We start from the raw sequence: 12,175 nt of genomic DNA, 5'->3' as shown, positions 1-12,175 counted from the left end.
CATATTATTCCTAAATATCTATCTATATAGATATTCCTAAATATCTATATATAATATCCATATTATTCCTAAATATCTATCTATCTATATATATATTCCTAAATATCTATATATAATATCCATATTATTCCTAAATATCTATCTATATATATGTATTCCTAAATATCTATACATAATATCCATACTATTCCTAAATATCTAGATATATTCCTAAATATATCTATGATATCCATATTATTAATTGATGGCCTCCACTCTTTGCAATGCACAGGATAATCCATGTGATATTCCTAAATAGATCTATTATGTCCATATTATAAATTAACAGCCAGCACTCCTTGGAATGCACAGGATATCCATATTATATTCCTAAATATATCTATATATTAAATCCATATTATTAATTAATGGCCAGCACTCCTTGCAATGCATGGCACCATCCATGTTATATTCCTAAATAGATCTATGATATCCATATTATTAATTAATGGCCAGCACTCCTTGCAGTGCACAGGATAATCCATGCTATATTCCTAAATAGATCAATGATATCCATATTATTAATTAAAGGCCACCACAGACACTTCCCAGATCTTCTGGGGTCTTTTTGGGCTGAGGATCCACACAGGAGAGGGGCTGGGGACACGGCACGGAGGGCCAGCGCCCAGGGAACGGGATGATGGGATTTTGGGAATTAGGAATTCCCAGAGAAGCTGCGGCTGCCCCAGATCCCTGCAAGTGTCCAAGGCCAGGCTGGAATGAGCTGGGACAGTGGGATGGCATGGGGTGGCACTGGGTGATCCTTCCAGCCCAAAGCATTCCACGATTCCCTGAAGCCCCAAGGAACTGGGGTGCCTCTCCCAACAACCAGACACCGATGGAAGGTCCTCACCCATGGAAACTTCTCCCTGCACAGCACCACATCCCGAATTTTGGAAGTTCTAGTATCCCTGGGTTCCCAAAATGCTGAATGCACAAACACCCCGATTTTGGAGCTCTGGATCCCTGAGTTCCCAAACACCCCGATTTTGGAGCTCTGGATCCCTGAGTTCCCAAACACCCCGATTTTGGAGCCCTGGATCCCTGAGTTCCCAAACACCCCGATTTTGGAGCTCTGGATCCCTGAGTTCCCAAACACCCCGATTTTGGAGCCCTGGATCCCTGAGTTCCCAAACACCCCGATTTTGGAGCTCTGGATCCCTGAGTTCCCAAACACCCCGATTTTGGAGCTCTGGATCCCTGAGTTCCCAAACACCCCGATTTTGGAGCCCTGGATCCCTGAGTTCCCAAACACCCCGATTTTGGAGCCCTGGATCCCTGAGTTCCCAAACACCCCGATTTTGGAGCTCTGGATCCCTGAGTTCCCAAAATACTGGATGCCCACACATCCCAAATTTTGGAGCTCTGGATCCCTGGGTTCCCAAAATGCTGGATGCCCAAACACCCCGATTTTGGAGCTCTGGATCCCTGAATGCCCGAACACCCCGATTTTGGAGCTCTGGATCCCTGAGTTCCCAAAATGCTGGATGCCCAAACACCGCGAATCTGGAGCTCTGTGTCCCTGCGCTCCCGGTGCCCACCCTGGGCCGGAGCGGGAGCGCCGAGCCGCCCTTGCCCGGCACAGTGTGTCGGAGCGGGCGGATGTGAAGGGATGTGGCGTGCCGCCTGCCGGGGTCGGTGCCAGGGCCGCCGCCCGGGCCGGTTCGGTGCCATTTGGGTCACCGCGTGCGGGGGCGGCGCGCCGGCTCCCGCGATCCCTCGTGCCGCAGCCCGCGGCTCGGAGCGCGGCCGGGGAAGGAGCCGAGCGCTCGGAGCGCAGATCTGCTTCCAGGCCGATCCATTATATCTGACAAGTTAAATGTTCCATGGGAGACCATATGGCACCGGAGCGGGGCCGGCGCTGCGGCGGCGACTCGGCAAATGCATCACAATTAAGGGCTCTGACTGTGCGCCGCGCCGCCGGCCGCGGCCCTGCCGCCGCTCCCGGGCGGGCAGCTGGCTCCAGAAACGTCCCCAAAAATCGCTGTCCCCAAAAATGGGGCTCCGATGGCCAGAAATCCGCTAAAGCCGGGGTGTGCCGGGTGTTGACAGGCGGAACAAGAGGGTGACAGGGATCCTGAGCGACGTGGGACGCTGGAACCTGTGCCGTGGCGTGGCATGGGATTGGAACGGGGTGATCCTTAGGAGACCTTCCAACCCAAACCATTCCGTGACTCCGCTCTTGGAGAGCACAGAGGAAGGCAAGGTGATGGAAAAGATGGGAACGGCCCCAAATGCCCATTCCCAGAGCCACCAGGAATGTCACCAAATGCCCATTCCCAAAGCCACCAGGAATGTCAGTGATCGCCATTCCCAGAGCCACCAGGAATGCCACCAAATCCCCATTCCCAAAGCCACCAGGAATGCCACTGAATCCCCATTCTCAAAGCCACCAGGAATGTCACCAAATCCCCATTCCCAGAGCCACCAGGAATGTCACCAAATCCCCATTCCCAAAGCCACCAGGAATGTCACCAAATCCCCATTCCCAAAGCCACCAGGAATGCCACCAAATGCCCATTCCCAAAGCCACCAGGAATGCCACCGAATCCCCATTCCCAAAGCCACCAGAAACGTCACCAAATCCCCCTTCCCAAAGCCACCAAGGATGTAGGCGATCCCAATTCCCAAAGCCACCGGGAATGTCACCAATGCCAGTTCCCATATCCCCATTCCATAGGTTTCACCAAACAATTCCCACATGGAATGAGAGCAGCGTTGCTGATCCCAAAGATCTCCCAATGATCCCAAAAATCTCCCAAACAATTCCCACATGGAACAAGAGCGGCACTGCCGATCCCAAAGACCTGCCCCAATGATTCCAATGACCTCCCAAACAATTCCCACATGGAACAAGAGCGGCACTGCCGATCCCAAAGATCTCCCAATGATCCCAAAGATCTCCCAAACAATTCCCACATGGAAAGAGAACTTTGTCCTCGTTGGACAAAGGTCCTCCCTGGCCTTCCCATCCCTTCCTTGGGATGTTGCAAACGGAAGTTTATTTTCTTTTTTAGCCCTCCGCGCTCCCAGTTTTGGGGTTTTTTAGGTTAAAACCCTCCCAGCGTTTCAGTTGACGCCGTTTCCACACTTTTTACGTCCCAGATTTTCAGGCTGAGCCCAAACCCGTGGATTTGGGGTGAAAAGCCCCAATCCCAGCTGTTCCATGGAGAAGGGAACCGCAGAGCTCCCAGCAGCGCCGGGATGAAGGGATCCATTCCGATTGCCCACAGGTGCCATTCCACCATCTGCCTGGGCACGCTGCCCATCCCACAGGAAACGATCCCGAAAAACAGCCCCCGAAATACCAACTGCCTTTGGAAGGGGGAGCTGCTGAAAACCCCAAATCTTTGGGAAGAACGGTTCTGCTGGGCAGGGAAACGAGGGAAGCGCTGCGGAATGGTGGCGCTGCTCCGGACCAGCCCCATCCCTTCCCCTCCCGGGGATCCTGGGATGCCCAGAATTCAGGAGTTAAGGCCGGGACAGAGCGCAGCTCGGGATCAAAGGGAATGCAAAAGTTTTCCCCGAATTCCCGCGGCCCTACGGAAATCAGGGTTTGTTGTTTTCCTTGCCTGCTTTTTTTTTTGGGAGGGGGCCAGGGCTGGAAGGAGTTAACGGCTCCCTCCCCTTCATTTGCATCTGGTGCTTTTAGTGTGTGTGTGTGTTTTTTTCTTCCCTGAAAAAGTTGGCAGAGCCGCCGATTTTCCATAATGCAAGCATTTGGGAATTGTGAGCGGAATGAAACCGATCCAATCTCCTGACTGCGACATGAATTTTCATTAATTACAACCTTGTCAGCAAAAGCATTATCAAAGCTGAATATGAAAATGCTAATGAGTTCTCATTTGCATATTTTTCTTTGTTGGAATGTCATTAATTATTACATTTTATGATGATGAATGCAGCTGTCGAAGCTCTCCGATGCATAATTAGCCATCAGAATGCCAGGAGCCGATCAGCAGTTTTGGGGGAAAAGGAAAAAAAACAGGGAAAAGGGAAATAATCCCCCAAATTTCCCGACGGCTGGCACCCGATCCCCTGAAACTTTCCGCGGCCGCCGCTCCACCCGTTCCCAGCCCGCTCCGGGCGCGGGAGCACGGGGATGCAATTTCTCCCGGGTTCATCTCCAATTATTTGGGATTTTTTTTTTTTTTTTTTTTGCCGCTTCCACAATCGGAGCAGCTCTTAATAAAAAAAAAAAAAATCGTTATTCCAGCTTAATTAATGCCACGCTTAATTATAACACCATGATGTCAGCGGTTTTAATTAAGTATTGGCTCGGGTACAAGAAAACTCCTCGCCGCAGTAAGAGTCGCTCTCCGCGGGTTCTGCGGGCGGCGTCGGCGGCACCGGAGCCGGGCGGGCCCGGGGCGCTCCCCGCTCGCCCCGCTCGGTGCGGCCGCGCTCCGCGGGATGCGCGGAGATCGGGATCCGCGCCGCGGCAGCCGCTGGCAGGCAGGCAGGCAGGCAGGCAGGGAAGGAAGGAAGGAAGGAAGGGCTGCGGCTGGAACAAACAGGAGGAGCGGGAGCAGATGGGCCCATTCCACATGACCAAGCCAATCAATCACAGCTGAAGGGCCCAGGTGCGGCGCAGCCGCGCAGCAACGCCCCATTTCACAGTCTGTCACACACAGCCCTCGGCCGCCAGCGCTGACCCCGCTGCCAGCCCGGCCCGGGCCGGCCCAGCCCGTCCCGCAGGACCCCGCCGCACGCAGCTCCCGGCCCTTCCCTTCCCTTCCCTTTGCTGCCCGTGATCCCACACACCCTTCCCGCCATGGGGAGCTCATCCCTTCCCTGTCTCTGATCCCACAAATCCTTCCTGCATTTGGGAGCTCATCCCTTCCCTGTCTGTGATCCTACACACCCTTCCTGCCATGGGGAGCTCATCCCTTCCCTGTCCGTGATCCCACAAACTCTTCCCTTCCCTTCCCTTCCCTTCCCTTCCCTTCCCTTCCCTTCCCTTCCCCTTCCCTTCCCTTCCCTTCCCTTCCCTTCCCTTCCCTTCCCTTCCCTTCCCTTCCCTTCCCTTCCCTTCCCTTCCCTTCCCTTCCCTTCCCTTCCCTTCCCTTCCCTTCCCTGTGCCCGCTGGTGCCAGCCTGGCCCCGGGCAGTGCCAGGGGTGCCCCATGGAATCACACACGCTGCTTTGGAGTGGCTTTCGGGATCATCTCACCCCCAGCCCTTTCCTGGGACATTTTCCACATCCCAGGTAATTCCAGCCCGGCCTTGGGCACTGCCCCGGCTGCTCTGTGCCCCCCGTGCCAGGGCGTGCCCACCCTGCCAGCCAGCAATTCCATCCCAAAATCCCGTCTGGCAGTGCCATCGACCAGGAGAGGTGAGAGCCGTGAACCTTGGGGAGTTCAGGAATGCAGAGATGAGGGATCAGATTCTCTGCGGAGACTCAGGAATGCCCTCACATCCCAGAATAATCCGGGGGTACCTGCTCCCCGTGCAGCCACTCTGAAGCTTCCCAAGTTGAAAGAGCTCCCAATTTCCCCCCCGAATCCGCCGGTCCTTTGGAAGCTGCCTGAACTGCAACAGCTGCTGCATTAATAATATAAAGAAAAAATGGAATTTCTGAGAGGATTCAAGGAAGCCGTAAAGGCGCTGAGATGAAAATTCCAGCCCTTCCAAGCAGGCTCATTGTGGGCCACCTGATTTTCCCGGGAAAGGCTGGCAGTTGGTTCTGTCCCCTCACCTGGCCGGAGGTGTTGCCCTGGATTGATTTTCCACACGTTTTGTGGATAAATTCCCCCTTCTTTCGCCTCCTAAGGAATGGCGGTACAAGGAGCAGATGTGAGCGCCGGGTCCTTTCAAAGGAAATTTCCCAAAGCCCGGCCGATCCCAGCTCCAGATCAAAGGCACTGAAACATCCATCTCCTCCCCCTTCCCGGGTAATTACCGGGAGCTCAGCTCCTTTGTAAAGGTTGGGGACGGGATAAATGAGGCTGCCGGGTGATGTGCCGCTCCTGTCACCGTCCCAGGGTCCCAGCGATCTCCCTGCCGGAGCCGAGCCGCGCCCAGGGCTCTGCGCAGGGCTGGAGAGGCCCGGCCAAGGCAGGGCAGGGGAGGCCACGGATGCTGCCAAGTTGGAAAACTCCACGGGGCTCCGAAAGGAGAAGCCCAGAGGCACAAAAACACGTGGAGAGATGCAAAGGAGCCAGGCTGGGAGTCCAGCCCTGCACAGGGTGCCCAGAGCCAGCCTGGGACACTGGGAGGCGTCCCTGCCCAGGGCATGGGTGGCACTGGGACGATCCTTAAGGGCCCTGCCACCCAAAGCATTCCACGGTTCCTCTCTCAGAAGGAATGAGATCTCCCAGTCCATATTCCCGTGTGATCCCACAGGAACCACATGCAGGGATCCTGAGTTAATCGGCAGTGAATCACCAGAGCAGCCAGAACCCAATCCTGCCATATCCAACCCCACCCATCCCACGGATCCACGGGAACCCAATCCCGCCATATCCAACCGCACCCATCCCAGGGATCCACGGGAACCCAATCCTGCCATATCCAACCCCACCCATCCCACGGATCCACGGGAACCCAATCCTGCCATATCCAACCCCACCCATCCCAGGGATCCACGGGAACCCAATCCTGCCATATCCAACCCCACCCATCCCAGGGATCCACGGGAACCCAATCCTGCCATATCCAACCCCACCCATCCCACGGATCCACGGGAACCCAATCCTGCCATATCCAACCCCACCCATCCCAGGGATCCACGGGAACCCAATCCCGCCATATCCAACCCCACCCATCCCAGGGATCCACGGGAACCCAATCCTGCCATATCCAACCCCACCCATCCCACAGATCCACGGGAACCCAATCCTGCCATATCCAACCCCACCCATCCCACAGATCCACGGGAACCCAATCCTGCCATATCCAACCCCACCCATCCCACAGATCCACGGGAACCCAATCCTGCCATATCCAACCCCACCCATCCCACGGATCCACGGGAACCCAATCCTGCCATATCCAACCCCACCCATCCCACGGATCCACGGGAACCCAATCCTGCCATATCCAACCCCACCCATCCCACGGATCCACGGGAACCCAATCCTGCCATATCCAACCCCACCCATCCCAGGGATCCACGGGAACCCAATCCCGCCATATCCAACCCCACCCATCCCAGGGATCCACGGGAACCCAATCCCGCCATATCCAGCCCCACGGGAACCCAATCCTGCCATATCCAGCCCCACGGGAACCCAATCCCGCCATATCCAGCCCCACGGGAACCCAATCCTGCCATATCCAGCCCCACGGGAACCCAATCCTGCCATATCCAGCCCCACCCATCCCATGGATGATCCCACCCCACTCTTCAGCACCGACAGAGACCTGGCCAGTTCTGCCGTGGGTTCTCCTGCTGACCTTGAGGAGTCACAGCTCCACAGTCCTTCCTTTAGGAAAACCCCATGGAGACAGCGCAGGGATTTCCTTTGAGAAGGACCCCAAGCGTGAAAAGGAGACGTTCAGGAAGGAGGACGCAGGAAAGGAGGAATGTGCTCCATATTCCTTTGCCTTTTCTGCCTGGTTCCTCCCATCCCGAGTTTTCTCCTTTCCTGACTCCTCTGTCCTTCATTATCCTCTTTCCTGTTGTTCTGCTCCGAACTGGCAAAAATTCCCGACTGCACAGGCGTGAAAACTGGCCCGAATTCCAAATATAAGCCCCGATGTAGGCCAGGGTATATTTGGCAAACACAAACCCTTGCCAGATTTACACAGCTCTAATAATAAGGTGACAAGGACCGCGGCAGGATTACGGATGCGGCCTCCCTCGTCCCCGCCGAGTGCCAAAAGACTTTGCTTTGACTTTGATTCACCCTTTCCACACGGATCTCTCCTCGTTAGCTCCGGGGATGGCAAGGGGAGGAACAGGAAAGCCCCAAAGGAGCAACCAGAGCTGTTCCAGCCTTGGGATGTGCTGGTTCCCATCAGCCCTCGGATCCGGCCTCTCCCTTCAGCACGAGCCCACGGAGCTGGGAGGCACTTCCAGCATTCCTTGGGGGTTTGCAGGTTCCCACTCTTCCTGGGGCCCTCTTTCCCTCCCTATCCACGGGAGAAGTGCTTGGGACATGTTGAAAGCTCCCCAAGTCCCACATCCCCCTGATTCCCACCCGGATCCGTGTCTGGCTGCTCTCCTGCTGCATCCCGTGCGCTGTCCACCCCACAGCTGGGGATGTGCCATCCCTGGAAGTGCTGCAGCACCCGGCACGGTGGGAGGTGTCCCTGCTCACTGAAGGGGATGATCCTTCAAACCCCATCCAATCCAGGCCGTTTCAGGATTTTACAATTCACCTGGAATGATCTGCTGGCCTCTCCCTGAACCAGCAGCTCTCTGGGAATACTTCCCCCAGCACATCTTCCCTTTCCCTTCTGCTCTTCCTCTCCACTGCAGGAATTCTTTCACTCTGCACCTGAACACACAGTCGATGGCTATGATCACCCTTTTCCAATCTCAAGGATTCCACAATTCCATCTTGAAAGTGTTACCAAAAGCCTTGTGGGAGTGAAGCTGATGATCGTTAAGATCCCTTCCTTCCCAAACTGTACAAGAATTAAACTCTAGGAGTAGCAGATTTCAGACAGAGCCACGGCCGAGGCGAGTCGCACGTCAAGGGCATCTCTCGCCCAGCTCCACCAAAGCTGGATTTGATATTCCCTGGTTTTTTGTTCCCCTCATTTTGTCTCCTCAGCAAATCCCATGACACGATGGAGGAAGAATGCGGCCCGAGGAGGGAGGAGGGAGGAGGGCGGGCGGCGGCGTTTCAAAGGCCGGTCCTTGCCGGGCCTCTCCAGGTGTGCGCCACATGAGGGCCGCGGGGCGATGACAGCCCGGCGCGGCCGATCCAAACCATCCCACATGGAGCACGATATCAAAGGCAGCCCGGGGAGCCTCTGCCAGGCAAGCAGGGGGAGCAGATCCAGCAGTCCCAGCGGGAAGCTGGAGAGGCAGCGCTAACGCCCGTGGGCTGCGGGGCGCATCCCGAAATCCCGGGATGGGGGCGCGAGGAGCTGCCGGCCTGACCTCGCCCAGCCGCGCTCTGCTGGGGCCGGTCAGAGCCCTGCACAAAGCTCTCCACACTCACTTCCAGGGACACGGTAAAGCCCCCAGATCCACCCTGCCACCCGCGAGACTGAATTCCCCGTTTCTGGAAAACAGATTTGAAGTGAGTCGCTAGCCAAGGCCGTGAAATCCTTCAGGAACAAAAGCTGCCCACGGGGTTATCCCTGCGGAAGCTGAGGGCGCTGAGGTGGATGCTCGGACGTTTTTCCCTGTAAACATGACATAGACCTTTCTTTCTTTATTTAACAATTCTGGGATGGCTCCTCTCGGCTTTAATCCATCCACTGATGTTCTCACCCACCGTGTGATCACCCAGTCTGGAATAATCCCTATTTCCTTCAATATTTCTTGCCTCTCTCCTGGGAAATTTAGAGCCGATTCTGGCATCTGTTCCCCGTCCTCTTTTGTGAACACTGAGGCGAAAAATCCATTTATTTTTTAGCAGTGTCTACATCATCTGTCAATAAATTCCCCTTCCCAGCTCTAAGAGGTCCTAAAATTCCCTGTCCTGGCCTCCTCCTGTTTCCGCGTCGCGATAAATCCGTCGTGATTGTTTAGCTTCCCTCGGGCCCGCTGCTGCTTCTCCCTTTGCTTTCCTTCCCCAAATCCAGTTTTACATCTTTTATTCCCCATTTCCTCCCTTCCCTTTCATTTTTAATCCAACCCGTTTTTCCCGGATAATTCCCACAAATACAGAGAGAAATACAAACACGCACATGAATCGGGATATTTTGTCCAATTTCTTTTTCCCCGCTTTAATCACCACAGTTCCTTCCCAGAATATCCCTCTTTTTTGGGACTAGGGAATATTAGCCCGCAGCTGCACAGGAAAAGTTCGCGGGATAAATGGGAATACTCTGATTTCAGTTAGAAAGGAATATAATCTAATTAAAGTCCCGCTGGTTCCTGTTAACTCCGTGCTCCGGAGCTTTTTATTTCACGTGGTCCCGGGATCAAAGCCCGGCCCCAGTCCCGGCTGCCTCGTCTGGTGTGAGAACTGGTGCTGCCCTTAATTCCGACCATATGGCCACAGGGATGCATTGGCATGGTCTGGGGAGAATTCCCGAGCCCTCCTGCCAGCCCAGGATCCCAGCTCCCCCAGGGATCCACTGCCACGATCTGGGGAGAATTCCCGAGCCCTCCTGCCAGCCCAGGATCCCAGCTCCCCCAGGGATCCATTGCCATGATCCGGGGAGAATTCCCGAGCCCTCCTGCCAGCCCAGGATCCCAGCTCCCCCAGGGATCCACTGCCATGATCTGGGGAGAATTCCCGAGCCCTCCTGCCAGCCCAGGATCCCAGCTCCCCTGAGCCACTTTCAGAACAGTTCAAAGCTGGTCTCCACAATCCCCCAGGACTTTCTGCATCTTCCTGGGCAAGGCAAGGCTCACCTTTTGTCCTGGATGGAGGGAAAAGCCTGGAGGGAAGGCAGGGCCTAAAGCCGTGAGGCTCAGCCTCCCCCCTCACCCCCCTGGCAGCGGCAGCTCCGGCTCTTTTTGCAGCACAATCCAGCCAAAGCTCCCCCAAAAGTTGATTTTATTTATCTAACTCTTCCTTTAATTCCCCATCTCTCCACGCTGGGAAGTTCAGACTTCAGGGCCGGGCTGCGAATGCTTATTAATTAAACTCGGCTTTGTTGGACACTCTGGGCTTTAACTAAGAGCATAACAAACCCTTTGTTTTTCCCTGCTTAACGGAGCGTGACTGCCTATGGAAATGACCCACTAATTCACCAAATTTGTTTTGTTTCCCAGATTTTCCCACATGTCCATTTTCCAGCTGTAATGCAAATCTCCGCCCGCAGCCGGTCGCGTCCCCCCGAGGAGCGTCGGGACCTTGGGGTGCTGCAGGCATTAAGGGGCTGCAGCCACTTCAGCCAGACAACTTCAGCCAGAAAGCCCCAAAAAGCAGCAATTCAACCCTTTTTGGGGAGTGGTTTAGTTTGATTTGCATTTCTTTGTGTTGTCGGGGTTTTTTTAACGATTATTTTGAATCACGGGATGGCTTTCTGTTGGAAGGGGTTTTAAAATCCATCTTATCCCAATTCCTTGTTCCACCTCCCGCTTCCCAAATCCCATAGATCTACAAATCGAGCTCTTCCCTCTCCGTGAATATTTTCAGCAAGTCACTTCCAGGTTTCTCCGAACACCCAAACAGTTGGGAGCTCCAAATTCCCTCTGGCCCGGCCTCAGCTCAGCTGGAGAACAGCAACAAAAGCTTCTGGGAAAGCCAAGCTCCAGGAATCCATGGAAGGGGCAGGAGTTTTTAACCCCTGGGTTTTACTGAAAAGCTGCTTCTCTGCGCAGGAGGGACAAACTGGAGTCTGGAGAGAGCACTGGAGCCTGGAAATGGGAGCCTGGATCGCTGACAAGGGACAGCAGGCTACTGGCAGGAGTCTGGGAGTGTGGGCAGGAGTCTGGGACTATGGACAGGAGTCTGGGATTGTGGGCAGGAGTCTGGGATTATAGACAGGAGTCTGGGATTGTGGGCAGGAGTCTGGGATTGTGGGCAGGAGTCTGGGATTATAGACAGGAGTCTGGGATTGTGGGCAGGAGTCTGGGATTAGGGACAGGAGTCTGGGATTGTGGGCAGGAGTCTGGGATTGTGGGCAGGAGTTTGGGAGTGTGGGCAGGAGTCTGGGATTGTGGGCAGGAGTCTGGGATTGTGGGCAGGAGTTTGGGATTATAGACAGGAGTCTGGGATTGTGGACAGGAGTTTGGGAGTGTGGGCAGGAGTCTGGGATTGTGGACAGGAGTCTGGGATTATAGACAGGAGTCTGGGAGTGTGGGCAGGAGTCTGGGATTATAGACAGGAGTCTGGGAGTGTGGGCAGGAGTCTGGGATTGTGGACAGGAGTCTGGGATTGTGGACAGGAGTTTGGGAGTGTGGGCAGGAGTCTGGGATTGTGGACAGGAGTCTGGGATTATAGACAGGAGTCTGGGAGTGTGGGCAGGACTCTGGGATTAGGGACAGGAGCTCAGAATCATGGACAGGAGTCTGGGATTGTGGACAGGAGCCCAGAATCATGGACAGGAGTCCAGCATTA

General features: G+C 54.9%; 1 protein-coding gene across 5 annotated transcripts; it reads right to left on the bottom strand.

The window, feature by feature from the left end:
• Nucleotides 1-3,671: 3,671 nt before the first annotated feature.
• Nucleotides 3,672-11,721, bottom strand: LOC119696141. 5 transcript variants are annotated; one of them, XM_038125774.1, is made up of 4 exons: nucleotides 7,437-11,721; nucleotides 5,737-6,401; nucleotides 5,479-5,582; nucleotides 3,672-4,543 (listed from the first exon to the last, which is right to left on the bottom strand). In XM_038125774.1, exons 2-4 carry the CDS (start codon nucleotides 6,361-6,363, stop codon nucleotides 4,306-4,308), a joined length of 969 nt encoding a protein of 322 aa, XP_037981702.1. In that variant the 5' UTR covers nucleotides 6,364-6,401; nucleotides 7,437-11,721; the 3' UTR covers nucleotides 3,672-4,305. The 5 variants fall into 5 exon arrangements, with proteins under 5 accessions (XP_037981702.1, XP_037981703.1, XP_037981704.1 ...); XM_038125775.1 differs by lacking the exon at nucleotides 7,437-11,721 and having other exon boundaries at nucleotides 5,737-5,806; nucleotides 5,941-6,541; XM_038125776.1 differs by lacking the exon at nucleotides 7,437-11,721 and having other exon boundaries at nucleotides 5,479-5,579; nucleotides 5,737-5,806; nucleotides 5,941-6,541.
• Nucleotides 11,722-12,175: the final 454 nt, after the last annotated feature.

This window comes from Motacilla alba, chromosome Z, assembly GCF_015832195.1.
Source record: "Motacilla alba alba isolate MOTALB_02 chromosome Z, Motacilla_alba_V1.0_pri, whole genome shotgun sequence".
Classification (NCBI taxonomy): Eukaryota; Metazoa; Chordata; class Aves; order Passeriformes; family Motacillidae; genus Motacilla; species Motacilla alba.
This window is presented reverse-complemented; position numbering and strand designations above follow the sequence as displayed.

Coding starts and splice junctions, on each gene's coding strand:
- LOC119696141 (XM_038125772.1), bottom strand. CDS start 6,501: ATGGCGGGATTGGGTTCCCGTGGATCCGTGGGATGGGTGGGGTTGGAT. Junction 5,583..5,736: donor AGGGCAACACCTCCGGCCAG/GTGAGGGGACAG, acceptor TTATTAATGCAG/CAGCTGTTGCAGTTCAGGCA. Junction 4,544..5,478: donor AGTGGCTGCACGGGGAGCAG/GTACCCCCGGAT, acceptor TGTTTGTTCCAG/CCGCAGCCCTTCCTTCCTTC.